The sequence below is a fragment of the Panthera leo genome, chromosome A2, assembly GCF_018350215.1.
Source record: "Panthera leo isolate Ple1 chromosome A2, P.leo_Ple1_pat1.1, whole genome shotgun sequence".
Taxonomy (NCBI): Eukaryota; Metazoa; Chordata; class Mammalia; order Carnivora; family Felidae; genus Panthera; species Panthera leo.
This window is the reverse complement of record NC_056680.1, coordinates 9,424,568-9,443,729: the sequence shown is the minus strand read 5'-3', so window position 1 is coordinate 9,443,729 and position 19,162 is coordinate 9,424,568. Positions and strand designations below refer to the sequence as shown.

Here is a 19,162-nt window from a genome sequence, read left to right as displayed (position 1 = left end):
CAGGAATCGGTATTTGCCCGATACTTCTCTGTGTCACCACATTTTTCTGCAGAGATCACAATTTCCTTTACAATCGGGAAAAAAAATATTTAAACTTGTCTTGTTATCTATTTAGGAGGGGAAAAAAAAAGATTATACCAGGAAACAGAGAGGAAGAGGGACATGAACATTTTCCCAGTGTGCCCATGGTACGTTGGGTGCTCTTTTCTTGCTAATGTGTCCAGAGAGAGCCCGCACCGAAGGGCTGATTGACATAGCAATGACAAGTGGTCGTTTTTACTTGATTATTTTTTAAGCAGGCTTCATGCCCACCATGGAGCCCAACGCAGGGCTTGAACTCATGACCCTGAGATCAAGACCTGAGCTGAGATCGAGAGTCGGACGCTTAACCAACTGAGCCACCCAGGCACCCCTGTTTGATTATTAAATAAGCGGGAGATGTCGTCATTTTAGAGTGGGGAGACCCCACCTTAAGCCAACACCCCCAGGGAATATGTAATCGTGTGGCCCTTGATTGACGTGAGGGGCAGGGACCCCATGGGCTGTCTTCCCCAAGACTCACAACCCCTGCATAATCATGAGCAAAACATCGGACAAACCCAGAATGGAGGGCATCCCGCAGGATACCTGGCCTGTCCTTTTCCAGACCGTCAAGGTCACGATCAACAAGGAAAGACTGAGAAACCGTCACAGACCAGAGGGGCCGAAGGAGATGTGATTGCTAGATGCAGCGCGGGGAACTGCAAGGGGAACAGAAAGGGGACGTCGATGGGAAAACCGATGAAATCCAAATAAAGTCAGGAGTTTGGTTTATGAATAACATGAGAAGGAGAGGTTACTGCCCCCCCTCCCCCCCCCCCCACCCCCCACCCCCCCCCCCCCCCCGCCGAATTACAAATGAGAGTCGGAGGTTGAGAGCATGGCCTGTGGTTGTCAGCCAGGGACGTGGTGGGACCAGGTGCCCTGATCCGGTCTGGGAAATAGATATGGGGGAAGGGAGAGAAGGAGGGAGAGAGAGAGAGAGCAGTTTAATTTTTAACGGAATAATTTCTTAAAGCTGTCTAAAATCCAGAGCAGGGGTGCCTGGTGGGGGTGGGGGGGCCTCAGTCGGTTAAGCAGAGCCTGATGGCGCAGAGCCTGCTTGGGATTCTCTCTCTCCCTCTTCCTCTGCCCCTCCCCCACTCATGTACTCAGGCTCTCTCACTCTCGCTTTCTCTCTCTCTCAAAGTAAATAAACATTAAAACTTAAAAAATAAAGTCTGGGGCAGAAAAGATAGAAATCAGGAACAAAAGAGCCTACCTCAGAGATTTCAGAGATTTTTTTTGTTTTTGTATTTTGTTTTAAGGTTTTTTTTTTTTTTTGATGTCTTATTTTTTATTTTTTGAGGACAGAGAGAGACAGCACGAGCAGGGGAGGGGCAGAGAGAGAGAGGGAGACACAGAATCCCAAGCAGGCTCCAGGCTCCGAGCTGTCGGCACAGAGCCCCACGCGGGGCTCGAACCCACAAACGCGAGATCATGACCTGAGCGGAAGTCGGGACGCTCAACCGACTGAGCCACCCGGGTGCGCCCGTTTTTGGCTTTATTGAGATACAAGTTTAAGAGGTACAGGATAATGATTTGACGTACGCATGTTGCACAACGATTAGTTAACACCTGTCACCTGATATGGTGACCAAAAATTGGTCTTTTCCCGCTTGTGATGGTGGAGGCTTGGGGAAGCTCAGGAGGGCTCTGCTGGGCCAAAGCAGCCTCGAGGCCGCATTTAGGTGGTAGATACCAGGGACGGGAGGCGGAGAGGCTGGGGCCCTCCAGCACGTCTCACGGGGGCACCTGGGTGGCTCAGTCCGTTAAGCACCCGACTTCAGCTCGGGTCATGATCTCACAGTTTGTGCATTCGAGCCCCGCATCGGGCTCTGTGCTGTCCGCTCGGAGCCTGGAGACTGATTCGGATTCTGTGTCTCCCCCTCTCTCTGCCCCTCCCCCACTCACGCTCTGTCTCTGTCTCTCAAAAGTAAATAAACTTAAAAAAAAAAAAACAAAAAACAGGACCCTTCGTGAACAGCCAGGGGGTCCTGGCACGACAAGACATCCTGAGTTAATTTCTGGCCGCCATTTACAGAGTTCGCTGGGCGCCACATGTCTTCTTGCCCTTTCGACTGATCTGGGGAACAACTTGTGAGACAAGACATTTTTCACCCCATCTTCCAGATGAGGAAACTGAGGCCCAGAGGGGCGAAACGACCTGCCAAGGTCCTATAGCCAAGGGTGGTGAAATCAGGACTCGAACCCGGCACTGGGAACTAAACATTATACCCCCTCCCCTCTTTCTGACTCTCCCCTTCTGTCTCCCTCTCTGTCTTGGTCCCTCTTATTCCACATCTGTCTCTGTCTCCTCCTCCTCCGCCTGTCTTCTCTGTCTCCCTCTCCCTCCCCACCTCTCTGTGCTTTTCTGTGCCTTTTCTGTCTCTGTCACTCTTTATTTCTCTCTTTCGGTTAATGTCAGTTAAGTAAGCAGCAAAGTGTGCCTAGTTGGTTGTGAATGTGTGTCCCTTGACACATGGCCGATCGTGGTTGACACTGGTCTTTGACCTAAACCTTTTTTATTCATAGATGCTCACTGTGGCCAATATCAAAGCATCAGACTTTTGGGGGCTTGGGATCACGCATTCATTCAACAAACATTCCTTGAATGCCTCCTGTGTGCAGGTCGTCTTCCAGGCACCTTGCGTATGTGGTGAATGGAAAAGACAAAAATCCCTGTCTGGGGGGAGTTGACATTTTAGCAGAGGGTGGAGTTGACCAACAACATAACGAAGAGATTGTATGTATGTGTGTGTCAAGGGCCAGGTATCTTAAATATCTTAGGCTTCGTGGGCCATACAGTCTCTGTCGCAACTGCTCAGTCGCAACAAAGCAGCCACGGAGAAAATACATGAGGGGATGGACATGGCTGTGTGCCAACAAAGCCAGAATTTACAAACACAAGTGGCTAGTCCATGGGTTCTTTGCAGACTCATGTGTGAGAGGGGGGTGGGAGCTTAGGGAGAAAAATTAAGCAGTAGAGGGGTTGTGGATCATCAGAGCGAGAGGTTGTAGTTCTCCTAATAAGCCCTGAAGGAGGTGAGGGGGGCCATGGAAGTATGTTAAGGAAGGAAGACCCAGGATAGCCAGTGCAAAGGCCCTGGGGCAGGAGCACGCCTGGTATTTGTGAGGAGCAGCAAGGTGGCTCACATGGCTGGTTGAGAGAGTAAGGGCAGACGAGGGAGGGGGTGAGGTCCCAGGAGGGGACAGGCGGAGAGGCTGTATAATTTATCATCCAAACCGGGACAGTTTTGAGAGCAAACAGGTAAAGGAGGACTCAAAAAATAATTAACAGGCGTTGCATGATATACAATGGGTGTAAACTGGGACATTCGACCTCCCGCACCACCACTGTGGGACCTTGGCTCTTTCACGGTCAAACCCACATCGTTTTTATCCGGGAGGCTGGGGAACTGGGTGTTCTCCTGAGCTGAATATTTTTTTTTTAACATCCTCTATACTTTTCTCTGAATGAACCGTTCTCAGAACGTTAGAGGAAAATAAACCGTAAAACAGAAGGCACTTCAGAATTTTACTGGGACTCAGTCATTAATTTGTTTGATGCGTGCCCTGGGGCCGAGGCTGGGATGAATCCGCATCTCCTTTAAGGCTCTCCTGGACCAACCATTATAGATGGAAACTACTATGTAAATGCAGCGAAGGGGTGAAGTAGGGAAAAAAAAATTCACTCTGTTGCAAGCCCGAAGGCTGGTTCTCACCCCAGTTGTGCCCTCCACACCCTGTGTGAGCCAGCAAATCACCTTGCCTTCCTCAGCCTCAGTTTCCCCATCCACCGGTCTGGAAATTGTGGAAATCGCGGGGCATTTTTGTTGGCTCGGAAGTCCTCTACTAAAGCGATAGTCCTCTACTAAAGCGATCGCATTCCAGGGAAAGAGCCTGATCCTTTGGACCCGACATAAATACAGTCTCGTTTCCTTAGTGTTATTTAAACAGTCCACCCCCAGGGGCCTCAGGGTTCCGTGCATTCGCCATGCCCCCGATGCTCGGTAAGCACCTACTGCGTGCTGCTCGGTAAGCACCTACTGCGTGCCAGGTGCCGTGCTGGGCACTGGGGAGCTGACGTGTTAGGGAGCAAAGGCCATTTGCAAACAAGCACGTGTATGAATTGACTAGGTGATTCAGAGAGCAGAGCATGCTGGGAGAAGAATGGATGTCTGGCAGGGCTGGAGGGGGCGGCCGGAGGGAGTCCTTTGGGTCGGGAGGCCCAGGAAGGCTTCTCTGAGGGGGGGCACTGTAGGAGCTGAAGGCTGAGCGGTGAGGAGGAATCAACCACACCAAGATCGAGGGGACACCGGGCTCCGGGCAGAGGCTCGGGGAACAGAAACACGTAGCACACTGTAATATGGAACTTTGCCGATTTCTCCATTGGACGTGCCGGAGACATTCTTTTTCCACACCCGCCTCCTGAGCTCCATGGAAGGGTCATTGAGAAAGTGACATTTGAGACGAAAGACGTGACGGAGCAAACCGAGGAGGCAGCAGGGTGTATCGGCCAGGAAAACTACGTTAGGCGGCAGTAACAAACATCCCCCGAAGTCCCCGTGACGTTAATAACAACAAATCTCCTTTCTTGCTCACGCTACATGTCCAGTGTGGGTTGGCAGTGGAGGAGAGGGGGCCGTGTGCAACATGGTCACTTGGGAGCCAGCTCTGGAGCCCCTAGGACATTGCCACTTGCTGTCCCAAAAGGAGAGAGACCCCTGAGGGTCCCACAGTGACACTTCAGTGCTCTGGTGCAAAAGTGGCACGGCTATTTCCATCCGCTCCTTACCGGCCAGCACCCATCGTGTGGCCGTCAGCCAACCACAGGGGGACCAGAACAGGCCATCCTACCATGTCACCGGAAATACTCAGTGACAGCACTAATGGGGAATAGTGTTCCAGGCACCAGGACTCCTTGAGCCTTTGGAGGAAAGACGGGACTGGAAGAGCACATCCTTTTCAGTATCACTGATGACAAGTGAGCAAGTTTCCATCCTCCTTCCGTTCCCCAGACCCAGACTTGTGCACACACCCGCCCTTTACCTGAACTGCCGAAGGAGGTCAGACCCAGGAGGGGAGGTTTGGGCCGCCCCACGTTCTCTGCCGTCACCGTGGCCACGGCAGCTCCAGCCTTTCTGCCTGGGAAATCTAGTTCCCGTCTTGCTCCCGAGCAGACCCCACGGGAAGCCCACTTGGTGATCAAAACCCGCGCCCGTCCCTGCACCAACTCCTTCTCCGTGAGTTGTTGGATCCAGAGCATGGAATGGAATCATTTGGGCCAGACTGGAAAGAGAACACAACACGTTCTCTGCCAGTCCCAGGGAGAAAATCAAACAAGGGAGAGGGGAAGAGGGAGAACAGGTTGAGAACTAAGGACGCGGGCTGGGCAGGGAACTTGGACCCACCTCTCATTCAGTCATTCAACAAACATTTATTGAGCACTACGTGCATGCCTGGCATTGTGCTAGGGAACACAGCAGGGACCCAAAAAAGCGCTGTCCTTGTTCCTTGTGGAACTGGCATCCCAGCTGGGGAGATAGGCAGTGATCAGGAGAAATAAACAAAGCGTAGAAAGGGTGAAGCGCTAAGGGCAAAGATAGAGCAGGAAATGGGGTCAGCAATGGAGGGTCATCAAAGAGGGCTTCCTGGAGAAGGTGACTTTTGAGCAAAGACCTGGAGGAGGTGAGGGAAGAGCCATGTAGGAATCTAGGAGGAGAGCTTTCCAGGCGGGGGTGGGGCAGCAGGTGCAAAGGTCCTGGGGTGGGGCTGTGCCTGGTGCATTTGAGGAGCCAAAAGGAGCCCATGTGGCTGGAGCAGAGTTATCCGAGGTTAGAGTGACAGAGGGGCTTGGGGGTGGGGGGGTGGGCTGCCATTACATGGAGGCCAGAAGTCCGAGACAAAGATGTCAGCAGGGCCATGCTCCCTCTGAGACTCTGAGAAGAATCCTGCCTCGCCTCTTCCTGGCTTCTCCTTCTGGCTGTTGACCCTTGGTGTTCCTTGGCTTCTCTCCACCCTCTGCCTCCGTGATCATGTGGCTGTTCTCTCCCCTGCGCGTCCCTTCTCCACCTGGTGTTTTCCTCTTTAAAAGGACGCCAGTCATATTGGACTAGGCCCCCCCCCATCACGACCTCGTCTTAACTCGATGGCAGCTGCCGAAACCCTATTTCCAAGTAAAGTCACATTCCCAGGTACCGGGGTTATAAATTCAGCACATCTTCTGGAGGGACACAGCGCAACCCAGAACAGACCTTGGGCATGGAACTTTACCTCTCTGTGCCTCAGTTTCCTCACCCAGGAGGATGGGAAGGATGACGCACCAGCTTTGGGGGTCCGTGAGAGGATTAAACGAGCTCGGGTAGACCGAGTGCCTGGCCCTGTGGATGTCTGTTATTATCCTGGCCAGCACGTCATGGCCCAGAGGGCCCTAAGCCCGTTGGGGAGCTGGGGTGTGGGCAGAGTCTGAGATGAAGGGGCCGCCTCGGTTCCGAGGGGCCTCAGCCATTTCTCCCCATTCCATCCTGCCTCCTCCCCCCCACCCCGCCACCGACACACGCCCGCTGCTCTGTTCCCATCCCAAGCCTGTTTCCTGAGATGGCCCAGACTTTTTCTTGTGTTGGCTGGTAAGGGCTTTCTCTCCCTGGACTATATTTAGCCTAAGAAATAGGCATGAGAACCCTCAGCTGCCACAGCACTGGAAAGGAAAAGCACAAAGCCAGTCTTGCCTTCTGTCCAGCCCTGTTCTGCTGACTCCATTCTTTTTTTCCAGAACCTTCTAGCAGCACAGCATTGGAACTTTGGGTGTTTCTGGGAAGAAAGGCATGAGCTAGGAGCCCTGGCCTATTAATTGTCCCCAGAACCTGTCTGTGTCTGCGATGAAAGTTGACTTTGTTTGTTTGTCTTATTTTCCTTTTTTTTTTTTTTTTTTTTTTATCACGGTGAAATCCCACAGAACACAAAATTTACCATCTTCCCTGTTTTTAAGTGTCCAGTTCCACGGCATTAAGTACATCCTCATTGTTGGGCAGCCGTCGTCACCACCCATGTCCAGAACTCAATTACGTCTTGCAAATCAACACTCTGTCCCCACCGAACACTGACTCCCCACCCCCTCCCCCAGCCCCTGTCTACTTCCTGTCTCTGTGAATCTAGGGACCGCACAGAAGTAGAACCCTACAGCATTTGTGTCTTTATGACTGGCTTATTTCACCCAGCATAGTGTCCTCAAGATTCATCCATGTTGTGCCATGGATCAGAGTGTCCCCGCTTATACCTCCTCCCCAAAGGGTGCCCCATCAGGACCTCAAGCATCGTTGACTGGTTGGCCTGTTTTTGTGTTTCGTATATAACGGAATCTTACACCGATGTTCCTTTCTGTCCAGCTTCCTTCGCTCGACACGCACTCTGTAAGGTTTCATGTGACAAGTGGCAGTCATTCATTGCATGCTATGCCATTTATTTATCCTCTCTCTTGTTGTCGAGGGGGATTCAGATTATTTCCAGTTTGGGGCTATTATGAAGATCGCCACTGTGAACAACCTTGTGTGTGCCTTTGCCCAACACGGTTCTGTTGGGTAACTATCCAGGACTCGGGAGGGGAATCTCCGGGTGGTCGTGCGGGGACGTGACTAATTTCAACAGCAGCTCCCAACCCATCTCCCAAAGTGGTTGGACCATGTGCTGTGGATTGAACTGTGTCCTCCCTCCTCCAGTTCATACATAGAAGTCCCAGCCCCCAGCACCTGAGAATGTGACCTTAATTGGAAGTGGGGTCATTGTGGGAAGATGAGGTCATCAGGGGAGACCCCAATCCAGTATGACTGCTGGGGGGAGGAGGTGGGGGAGGAATTTGACCGCAGAGACAGACATGCACACAAGGAGGACGTCACGCGGAGGTGCGGGTGGGGACCACAGCAATGCCTCTGCAAGCCAAGGAACCACTAAAGGGTGTTTTCAGTGAATCCCTAGACTCCAGGAGAGAGGCATGGGGCAGGTTCTCCCTGGAAGCCTCCAGAAGGAACCAGCCTTGTCGACACCCGGATCTTGAACGTCTGACCTCCAAGCACCGTGAGACAATAAATTTCCGTTGTTTTAGGCCCCGCAGTTGTGGTTCTTCGTTACCCAGACACAGGACCCTCATCCACCATGTCACCCTCCCATGAGCAGCGTGTGACGATTACAGATCCTCTAGGCTTTCCAGCACCTGGCAGTATGTGTCTTTCTCATTTGGGCCTTTCTGCTTGGTGGCAGCAGCATTAGATGTGCTTTTAAAGGTGAGCTTTTAAAGCCACTCTTGGGGGCCCCACATTGTGCAGATGGCCCAGAGCTGATGAGCCACCCTAAAGCTCCCCTGCTCTGGCGGCTGATGCCAAGGCTTCTCCAGCACAGAGGTTAAGTCCATGGGCTCTGGGATCCAATCCCATGTTCGTCACCAGCTAGCTCTGTGACCTTGGGCTGGCACTTTTGTCTTTCTGGGCCTCAGTTTCCCCAACCATAAAATGGGCACGATGATAAAATAGGGTATCCTGACTAACTAAGCTAATGGCTGATGTACTTAGAAGAGTGTCTGGCACGAGTAAGTACTTCATAAGCACTGCTTTTTTATATTTCTCTCTTTCTTTCTCTCTCTCTTCTGGATTTTCATCCCTTCCTTTTACTTCCTTCTTGGCACAGTGTTCTGTTCTCCCAGAGAAGAATGTTCTACTTGTGGACTTCTCCCCACCTTGAAAACTGAGCTGGGCGCTTCCAGGAATATTTTTGAGATTCACATTGAGGCTGCAGGGCACAGAGGAGGGAGACATTTGAGGAAAAGGCTCACAGCCCTGTTGGTTGTCTTGGTGATTTAACCCGGGAGTCAGACTCTGCCTTCATGCACCCTCCTGTAAGGGAAAAGTGTGACTGTGTCAGAGAGGAGGAGGGAACCAGGGGTTCATTTGTGCATTTTGATTGGGCTTTTTTTTTTCTCTCTCCTCATGGATTTTGGTCTGGGAAGTTCTGAGTTTCATGCTGGTTCCTGAGTCCTGTGAGGGCTGCATGATTAGGAGGGGGCTTTGTGCTTTTAATGATACCTCTCAGGTGTCCCCCCACTAATTTATCCTGTGTTCTATTTCCTTGTCTGGGCTGCCAGAGCTCTAGGACTCCACAGGCCACGGACATTTAAGAGCAGAGCTCCCCCTTCTCCCACCTGTCAGGTCATACCTGAATCCCACTGAACACTCACCCGCTTTCCCTCCTCACCTCCCACAGAGCAACGATGCCTCAGGGAACACTTGGAACTGGTTGTACTTCATCCCCCTCATCATCATTGGCTCCTTTTTTATGCTGAACCTCGTGCTGGGTGTGCTGTCAGGGTAAGTGTCTGGTACTCTCCCCATCCCACTCCCCGTCACCATCTTCTGACCATAAAGAGGCCATCGAACCTTTGTTTTCATACTCCAGGCAGAGGCAGAGAGTAGGCTTCTTCCCTTGTCTTGGGTTAGCCAGAAAGTTATTAGCAAGTCAGGTACAGATGCACAGGCTGTGCACTGCTGAGAGCACCCAGCAAAAGGACTCAAGGGGGCTGAAATCCGGTGCAACTTCGACTCACAACCCTGCACCCCTGGCATTGAGCAACCTCCACCCAGGAAAAGGGAGCTTCTTTCCAATGCAGACCTCTCATTCAGAAGTCTTTCCCAGCACACAGCCCATCACACAAGAAAATTCTATAGAGTGCTACTTCCTATAATTAACATTAAAAAAAAAAACCCAGTAGATTGGGTTTTCCCCTTCCTGTTTTCCAAATGCAAAATCTCAATATACAGTCAAGCATGCATTTCCATGACATATATTGTCCCGTACCCCCAAGATCGGGTATTGGGTGTTTTGTGGGGTTTTTTTGGCTTAATCATAAATAGATTTTCTTTTTCTGATCACAAGAAGTCTGGGGAGAGGCATAGTGGCTCCACAGTGCCATCAGGGACCCCAGTTCCTTCTGGTTTTCTGCTCTGACGTCGTTACCAGGCAGAGGCTTTCGGTCTCGTGGATGCCTCATGGTCTGAAAGTGGCTGCCTCACACTCACAAGAGAGCCACCGCATGTTCCAAACACGAAGAGGAGGGAGGGGAAGGGAAAGGGGGGGAGGGCATATATGAGGGAAGGGAGGCTGTGGCAGGAAATCAGCTTGTGTCTCCTTGGCCTAACCTAAAAGAGGGCTTCAAATCTTCTTCACCCGGGAGTGCAGAGAATGAGAAGGGGGTGTGCAGCCTTCGGTTTGACTTGTTTCCTCTAGCTGGGGTGCAGCTGTTGGATAATGTGGGAAGCTGGCAGAAACACCCCCATCCCTGTGGTGCTCTCCCAGAAGACCTGATACCTCGTGTTAAAGTCCACTGCCCTCCTGGGGTTTTCGAACCCCTAAATACGCGCGCACACACACACACGCACACACACAGAGTCCCTAAAACGTTTACAACGGCCAGACCCGGCTCTTTCCTGCTTCTGCAGGGAGTTTGCCAAAGAAAGGGAGCGGGTGGAGAACCGGCGGGCCTTTCTGAAACTGAGGAGGCAGCAGCAGATCGAACGGGAGCTCAACGGGTACATGGAGTGGATCTCAAAAGCAGGTGAGGCCCATTCATCCTGGGGCCCGGGAACCGAAATCCCAGGCCCCGGAGCGCGCACGGAGTCATGCCCGTGGCTTGAAGGTGGGTGAGGGGAGGGCCTGAGGGGGGAGCAAAGAGGGCCCCTGACCAAGGAGCCCCACTTCCCGGAGGCCGGAATCTGGGCTACGGCAGCGGGACTTCCGGGGTGAAGCCAGGAGAGGACATCGCCTCCTCCGTTCCCGTCAACTTTAGTTTACGTCCCAGCCCTGCCACCTCCTAGCAGCGTACCTCCCTTCCCTGTGCCTCGGTTTCTTGGGTGGTCCAATGGAGACACACTCACGCCTACCTTCCAGGGCTGTGGAGTGTGCAGTGAGGTGGTCCACGCAGCAGGCACATGTTTATTGGCTCAGCCATTCCCAATGCTTATGGAGCACCCACTCTAGGCTCTGAGGATGTGACAGAACAAAAGATGGGGCTCCGATGTTCTAGTGAGGGAGACAGAAAAGAAACAAGTACGGACAACGCGGGGTGCTCCCCAGTGCCGAGGAGAAAAATAACGCAGCTTAGGAAGTAGAAAAGAGTTGGAGGAGGTGGGCTGGTCAGAGAGGATCTCTCCGAGGAGGTGATGTCCGAGCAGACCCGAAGGAAGCCGTGTGGATGTCTAGCGAAGGGTGTTCCGGGCAGAGGGGATAGCAGGTGCAAAGGTCCTGGGGTAGGGGCAGCGTTGAGTCATAGCAAAGAAGCCGGTGTGGCTGGAGCAGGGACACGCAGGGCAGATGGGGAGGAAAGGAGGGCAGGGAGGTGGCGGGGGCCGAATCAGGCAAGGCCTTATGAAGGAGCTGGGTCTCATATTGAGGGACGTGGAGGTGGTGCTCGCTCTCCTGCTCTTGCTGACGTGGGCTGCGAGGCAGGAAGAACCAAGCAGCACGCTGCTGGCTGGTTGAGCTGCCGCGATCAGCAAGAGGAGAGCGAAGGTGGCCGGGCAGACCCTTGCCCTTCCTGGTCCGAGGGAACACGTCCCAGGAGAGCCCCGTAGACGCTGGAGCTTAACTCTGTGCTCTTCCTCCTCAGAAGAGGTGATCCTCGCCGAGGATGAAACCGACGGGGAGCAGAGGCATCCCTTTGATGGTAACTGCTCTGAACCTGGCTCGGGGGGTGGGGGGGGTGGCTCCCGGGAGGAGACCAGAGCAGCCAGTGCTGGGGGAACAGGCTGTTTGGTTGTCAGGGGCCTCCAGGGGATGGACGTTCAGAGCCCAGGTGACACCAAGAACAAACACAAGACCAGGTCAGGACCAGGAGGATACAGGGAATGGCAGGAATCTGCGGCTTTCGGGAATTTCAGGACTTCGGCGCAGGTTTTTCGTGTTCTGGCCTGCCCTTTCTGCTTTAACCCCGTGCCTCAGTTTTCCGCATCCGTGAAATGGGCATTATGATAATAATACCCACCTCATCGGATAGTTTATGAAGATTACATTAATGCTTGCAAATACAATGCCTACCTGACTCAAGGTCATGACTCACCGTCTGTGTTTGCTGAATAAATAAATAGCCAAGAATCCGGCTTACTGTTCAGGACCGTGGTCTCACGGTTGGAAATTCGGTGAGACAGAGCAAGGGCTTTGGATCGAAAATACCAGGCAAGAGTAGGAAGTAAAGGAGCTAGGGTTTATCTCGGAGGGTTACAAAATGGATTTTACTATTTGCGGGGGAGGGGAAGAGGTGACCCACGGGGGTGTCTAACTCATTTTGTTGGAAGCGTGTGCCTGAACTCCCTGTCCCCTGGAGAGCCCGTGGGGGAGGAGCGGAACCTACATACTGAGCAAAAGGATCCGCAGTCCCGGCCGGCCTGGCAAGCGTACTAAAGGTCAAGGGTGGGCTGCCTTCATTAGGGGTCACTGTATAGCCGGTCCCAGGCATCCCCCAGGGGCAATGACAACTGAGAGCCCAGACCTCGGTCTCTAAAGTCAGACTGAACAGGACGTGGTTCTCGTCTTGACCCCTTGGGCAAAGTCATGTAACCCCTCCCCCCCGAGCCTCGGTCTCCCCGTCTGCAAAATGGGCATACTCTTCTCTCCCACCGGACCGGATTGGCGTGAGGGTTAAACCCAACACCCCGGCAGAGAGTCCCTGGCAGAACAACACCTGGGGCCGAGGACGCAGGGGCGCCGAGGTGTGGTTCCGGTGTCCAAAAGGGTAACGTCTTTTTCTCTTGCCATGTTTCCATTGTTGGAGCTCTGCGGAGAGCCACCATAAAGAAAAGCAAGACCGACCTGCTCAACCCCGAGGAGGCTGAGGACCAGCTGGCCGACATCGCCTCCGTGGGTGAGTCCGTCCGGCTGCCTCCTGGCGCTCGGCTGTCACCGATGGCGTCAGAGATGCGCGCTGAAGGCCTGGGGCCCTCCAGGCCTGCACTTGGATCCCTACTCTGCCCCTTGCCACCTTTGTCTCCTGGAGGAGGTGACGCGATTATGGGAATAACAGCGGCGCCTCCCTCCTGATACCGTCCGTGGAGCTTAAACTAAATAATCCCCAGTAAGCATTCAGAAGGGCGCCTGGCAGAGCATAAGCTCCCAGTAATGGTATTACGATGCGTCAGTACTCACGGAGGGGCTGCTCTTACGAAGGGCCGGCTGTGAATAGGATGGGAAACCAAATCCCGACCCGCGTGGGCCTTGCGGTCCAGGGCAGGACGCCGATGTTAAACAGGTAGTTCCCGAAATAAGCCTGTCGTGATCGTGGCGCTGCTGAGGAGACGCCCCGGGTTTGGCGTGCTCTGGAAGAATGGGGGGTGGTCAGGGAAGGCTTCTCGGAGGAGGTGACATTGAAGCTGAGGACTGCAGGATGAGTATAGGAGTTGGCCGTGGCTGTGAAAGCAGAGAGAGCCAGGCGGGAGGCTGTGCTCGGTCTGTTGCTGTCGGTTCTTGCCAAGGGCAGAGCCTGGGGAGGAGGGGACATTTGCTCTTTCCCTGCGCGCCCCTCCTGATTGAGACCGTGCTGCTTCCGACCTTCTCCGAAGAGACTAGATTATATTTTGAACAAAAAATTGTTTTCTTTGAGAGAGAGAGAGAGACAGAGCAAGCGGGAGAGGGGGGCAGAGAGAGAGGGAGAGAGAGAGAACCCCAAGCAGGCCCCATGCTGTCGGCACAGAGCCCGATGTGGGACTCAAACTCCCGAACCTGAGCCCAAACCAACCTGAGTCAGGCGCTGAACCGACTGAGCCACCCGGGCGCCCTGAAGTGGGTTTTTAAACATTCCCAGTAATGAAAGTGGGAGAGCATCCAGGCAGGGGAAGTAACACATGACCTTGCGGGGAGAAAGCCTTTAAAGGGAGGGAGGGGAGGAAGGAAGGGGAGAAGGGAATTTAATATATACACGTGGTTCTGATCCACGGGCACCAACTCTTCCATACTTTGCTGTTTTCGCTCCCCCCTGGTTTTTGACCTTGTGCGCTGGGTTTTGACATCATTTCCACTGCAGTCCCATCCTCCCGGAGGGTGGCGTCCCCGTAGTTGTTTGCTTAGCCGTGGCTCTGTCCTATGGTGTTGGAGTTTCCAGTGTTTTGCCCCCACAGAGGAGCACCACCGCGAGCATTTATGTACAATTACTGCCCCCACCCTTTGGGCGTGTCTCCTTGGGGATAATTACAGGATCAAAGATACCAACAGCTTTTCAACTCATTATTCACAGAGCCCTTCTGGGTTTCAGAAACACCGAACCCATGTATAAACCTGCCAAGCACTCATACGTTCAACGGATTCCCCCCTCCCCAGCCACTGCGTATATTGCCCATTTAATTCCCTTTCCCAGCTAAGTAGGTCTGTAATGACACCTTCAAGCTCGTTTCAATTTGCACTTTTAATTTCTAGCCACAACCCTCTTTTGCCTTGTAATGCTGAACTAGACCTCCTTCGACTTGTGGGTGCATCTGTGTCCCTCCTCCCACAGCAAGTTCAAGAACGGGAGCACTCCCAGCAGTGCTCTGTGTGTTTGATCCGTTACGTCTGGCTCACCCACCAAAAGATTGGCATACTCGAGTCAGGATCGCCTCTGTGGATAAGATTGGGTACCTGCTCCTCACCGATGGAGAGGTTCTTTTTCATCAGTCATTCTAGAAAAGATGGAAAAGTGATACTACCCGATGTTGGCAAGGATGTGGGGAAATGGGCATTGTCGCGTGCTGAGGGTAGGAGTTTGGTTTGCACGGTTTCCACCGCGTGGTTGGATATTATTTAACTGTAGATGTTCCTATTCTTTGACCCGGCATTTCTGCTTCAAAAATATTTCTTCCACGTGTGCAAAAGATCGATGCCTCTTCTCAACAGCGTTGTCTCTGGTGTTCAAAAGAGTGAGAACCAAAAGAGCCCGGCTGGCTCTGTCGGTAGAGCGTGCAACTCTTGATCTAGGGGTGGTGAGTTGGAGCCCCGTGTTGGGTAGAGACATTACTTAGAATCTTTTAAGTGAAAACACACACAAGAAAGTAAAGTGAAAACCAGAGACAACCCGCATGCCCAGAAATGGGGAGACGACTGAAGAAATTGCAGTATTTACGTACGATGGGCTGTTACGCAGCCAGGAAAAAGAACATGGCTGCTGCTCGCATGGAAAGATGTTTGAAAGCGATTTCTCAGTGAAAAAAGCAAGTGGCATGGCATTATGTAAAATGTATGATGCCATTGCAAGAACAATATTAAGTATGAGAGGTACTTAAAAGTGTGGAAAAGTGTGAGGGATTTTGTTTCACTTTCTACACGACAATTTTCTAAAACGTACAAACTACTGACAGTCATTTCTCTTGAAATCAGAAAAGTAATTAAGTACGGTTGAAGTTACTTAAAAGCAACACAGACTGGGGGCGCCTGGGTGGCTCAATCGGTTGAGTGTCTGACTCTCGATCTCGGCCCAGGTCACGATCTCATGGTCGTGAGACTGAGCCCCGAGTTGGTCTCTGTGCTGACAGTGTGGAGCCTCCTTGGGATTCTCTCTCTGTCTCTGTCTCTCTCTCTCTCTCCCTCTGCCCCTCCCCACCCTGTGCTCTCGCTCTCTTTTAAAAAATTAATTAAGTACGTCAGCAAGTAGGTAAAAAATATTTTTAATTTTTTTTTTTTTACATTTATTTATTTTTGAGACAGAGAGAGACAGAGCATGAACGGGGGAGGGTCAGAGAGAGGGAGACACAGAATCTGAAACAGGCTCCAGGCTCTGAGCCGTCAGCACAGAGCCTGACACGGGGCTCGAACTCACTGACCGCGAGATCATGACCCGAGCCGAAGTCGGCCGCTTAACCGACTGAGCCATCCAGGCGCCCCAGGTAAAAAATATTTTTTAAAAAAGCAACAAGAGACTGATTATGAGGACTCTGATAGCTATACAGGCTGGGAAGAATTTGGTGGAAAAGCAGAGAAAGCTTCACAAAGGAGGCGTTTGTTGTTTTGGTTTTTGGTTTTGGTTTTTGAAAAAATGTTTTTAATGTTCATTTAATTTTTGAAAGAGAGAGAGAGACAGAGCATGAGCACGGGAGAGGCAGGGAGAGAAGGAGACCCAGAATCCAAAGCAGACTCCAGGCTCCGAGCCGCCAGCACAGAGCCCGACGCGGGGCTTGAACCCACGAGCTGTGAGATCGTGACCTGAGCTGAAGTCCACCGCTCGAGCGACTGAGCCACCCAGGCGCCCCGGGAGGGGTTTGCTTCTAAGCTGGGCTTTCTGTGGAATGGGGAGAGAGCATCCATTTGTGACGGCTGCCATAATAAAATAGCATAGGCTTGGGGGGCTTAACAGCAGAAGACTAGAGACTGGAGTTCCCAGCTCAAGGCGTCCATCAGGGTTGGCTGCTTCTGAGGCCTCCCTCCAAGGCTGTAGACCAGGCTGGTAGAGGATTAGGGCCCACCTACAGGACCTGAGTTTACGCTGTAATTCGCTCGTTGAAGAACCTAGCTCCAAATAGGCTCACATTCCGAGGTACTAGGGGATAAGTCTCCGGCATATGAATCTAGGGGATCCAGGTCAGTACATAACAGGGGGGCCAGCCAAGAAGCCATGAGAGAGACTCACAGATGGTTTGTCCGTGGGAGACCCTGCTCTTGAACTTGTGGCCGACGTAAGAGACCTTGCTCCTTGGAGAATGCAGTTCCAGGCTGGTGTGGGATAAGCACGTGATAAGGGGAAGGACGGGGAACCAGAGTAGGAAGCGGTCGGACTAAGAGCCACGGCTGTCCCGTGCCCTTTCTGTTAACAGAGCAGGCGACGTTCAGCTCTCCAGACGGGTCCCGGACGTAGGCCAGGGCCTCGGTGTCCCCGGACCAGGTTTGCCCCGGGCAAACCCACCAAACTCCAGCCCCTTTGCCTGATGGCTCAGAAACGCACAGGAAGGGGCCCCCGGTCCAGCCAGTACCCCAAAGGACACCTCTGGAATTCCAGTTCTGACCAGGAAATGACTTGACTTTCGTTTCCGTAAGTGAGACCAGCTAAGCGTTTCGGAATGAGGCCGGAGCCGTGCGTCTGCTGTCGAACCCTGGACGGCAGCGAGCACAGCCTTGCGCGGTCCAATCAGCCGCTGAGCGCCTCACAAAGCCGTCTCGTCTGCAGCTGACGAACATACTGCCGAATTCTGGAATTTGAGTCGTTTATAGGAACAGCTGAGCCGTGAATGGAAGCTGCCATCACAACCAGCTCTTCAGGAAAATCAGATTCCTTTTAGATGACTTTTGATCGGAAGCTCTGCGCGGGCTGTATCCGTCTGCCGGGGCCGCGTAACATAGTGTCAAAACTGGGCGATTGCTCGAATTCAACCCGCAACTTGGGCAGGACCCGTTTCAACTTATGGACGATTTCAGGGGCACGTAAAGTGCCCAAGTCCCCATCTTAAGCCTTGGTGGTGACAGGCTGCTGTCCTCACAGCAGGACATTCCAGACCACTACTGGTCACCTGTGGCTCTTGATCCCTCGGGCAGAGCCAGTGTGAGCAAAGAGGTACTTCATTCTTCTAATCAGATTTAGAAGTCTCAGCCCAAGAAAAAGAGCGTGAAACGTCTCTTTAACGTATTTCTATACTGATGCCGTGTTGAAATGATAACGTTTTGGGTCTGTTGGGTTCCATAAAATCTCTTATTAAATTTTTTTTAATGTTGATTTATTTTAGAGAGAGAGAGAGAGAGAGAGAGAGACAGAGCGCAAGCGGGGTGGGGGAGGCAGAGAGAGAGGGAGACACAGAATCCCAAGCAGACTTCAGGCTCTGAGCCATCAGCACAGAGCCCCACGGAGGGCTCGAACCCACGAACCGTGGGATCGTGACCTGAGCTGAAGTCGGACGCTTAACCGACTGGGCCATCCAGGCGCCCTGTCTTACGAAAATATTTGTAGAATCTAAGAATTGCCTGCAATTGCCATTCCAGAGAAAAGCTAGAGACAGGAATGTATAGAGAAGGGGAGCGTGGGTCCAAGTGAGCGTGAGATACGATCCAGGTGGCAATACGCAGCTAGCAGGGACCTAGCACGTAGTAGGTGTTCAGTTAACATGCACTTCCCTTTTCCTTCCCAGTGGGTGCTGTGCTTGTGGGATATGTCTCCGGGCCAGTGATCAGGAAAGACTTGCTCAATAAATTCGCACATGAACTCGGTCTTCACTGGAGCACTGGGGGTTCTAGTCGAAGATTATGATGGCCATGGTGGCCAGCATGGGGCTAAGGCGTATTCTCCCAGCAGCCCTGTGAGTGGGCAGTGTGGTTGTCCCAGTTTACAAACGGAGGCACGGAGGCCCCAAGATGCGAGGTGTCTTGGCCAAGGTCACTTGGTGGTTGGCAGTGGAACGGGTTTTCGGTGGGGCTCCAGCAGGAGTGGGGGGTGGGGAGCCTCCCGCCCACTGTGACTGAGCTCTCCCTCCTCCTCCCCACGGAACATCCCAAGCTGACCTGAGACCTTCAAAAGTCTCAATTCTTTGTCATGCCCTGTGGACGCCTGCGGATCTGGGCGCATCTTTGGGAGCTGCCAGAAATGCCCCAACTGAGAAGGGGCCGTGAGGAGCCCCGCTGGGGTTCTCAACGCCTGTGAGGTCAGGCAGGCGACGGACATGAGGGAGAGAGGGTCCCGCCTCCAGGGCTGGCCAGCTGCCGCCGAGCGGGCACGTGTGTTTAAAATTTTGTGCGTGGGAAGGGAGTGGCGCCCTGGGAGACGTTAGCCGCGTCCCATGCTGGTGGGATGCTGCTGATGCACCTGCTGGGTGGACGAATGAGTGAATGGACAGATCAACCAATGAGCGCATGAATCGATGAACAAGCTGGTGAACAGGGGAAAGAATGAATGAGCCAAAGAACAGTCAACCAACAAACGAATGCCCTTGAAGGTGTTCAAGAAGAGATCATTCAGAAGATAGGAGCTGCGAACCTTCCCCTAAACCTGTCCGCTCTCAGTGCGTGGCATCTCGGTCCCTCCAGGGGCTCAGGCCAAAGACCTTGGCTCCTCTGTCTCTCTCACACCCACACTCGACCGGCAGCAGGCGTTGAAATCTCCCTG

General features: G+C 52.8%; 1 protein-coding gene across 1 annotated transcript in view; it reads left to right on the top strand.

Annotated features, from left to right (window-relative positions):
* The window catches only part of CACNA1A (calcium voltage-gated channel subunit alpha1 A), a 106,859-nt gene that overhangs the window by 16,065 nt on the left and 71,632 nt on the right, over nt 1-19,162 (top strand). Inside the window, 4 exon segments of the mRNA XM_042927282.1 lie at nt 9,331-9,434; nt 10,563-10,678; nt 11,729-11,785; nt 12,890-12,979. Of these exon segments, the coding sequence (XP_042783216.1) occupies nt 9,331-9,434; nt 10,563-10,678; nt 11,729-11,785; nt 12,890-12,979 (367 nt within the window).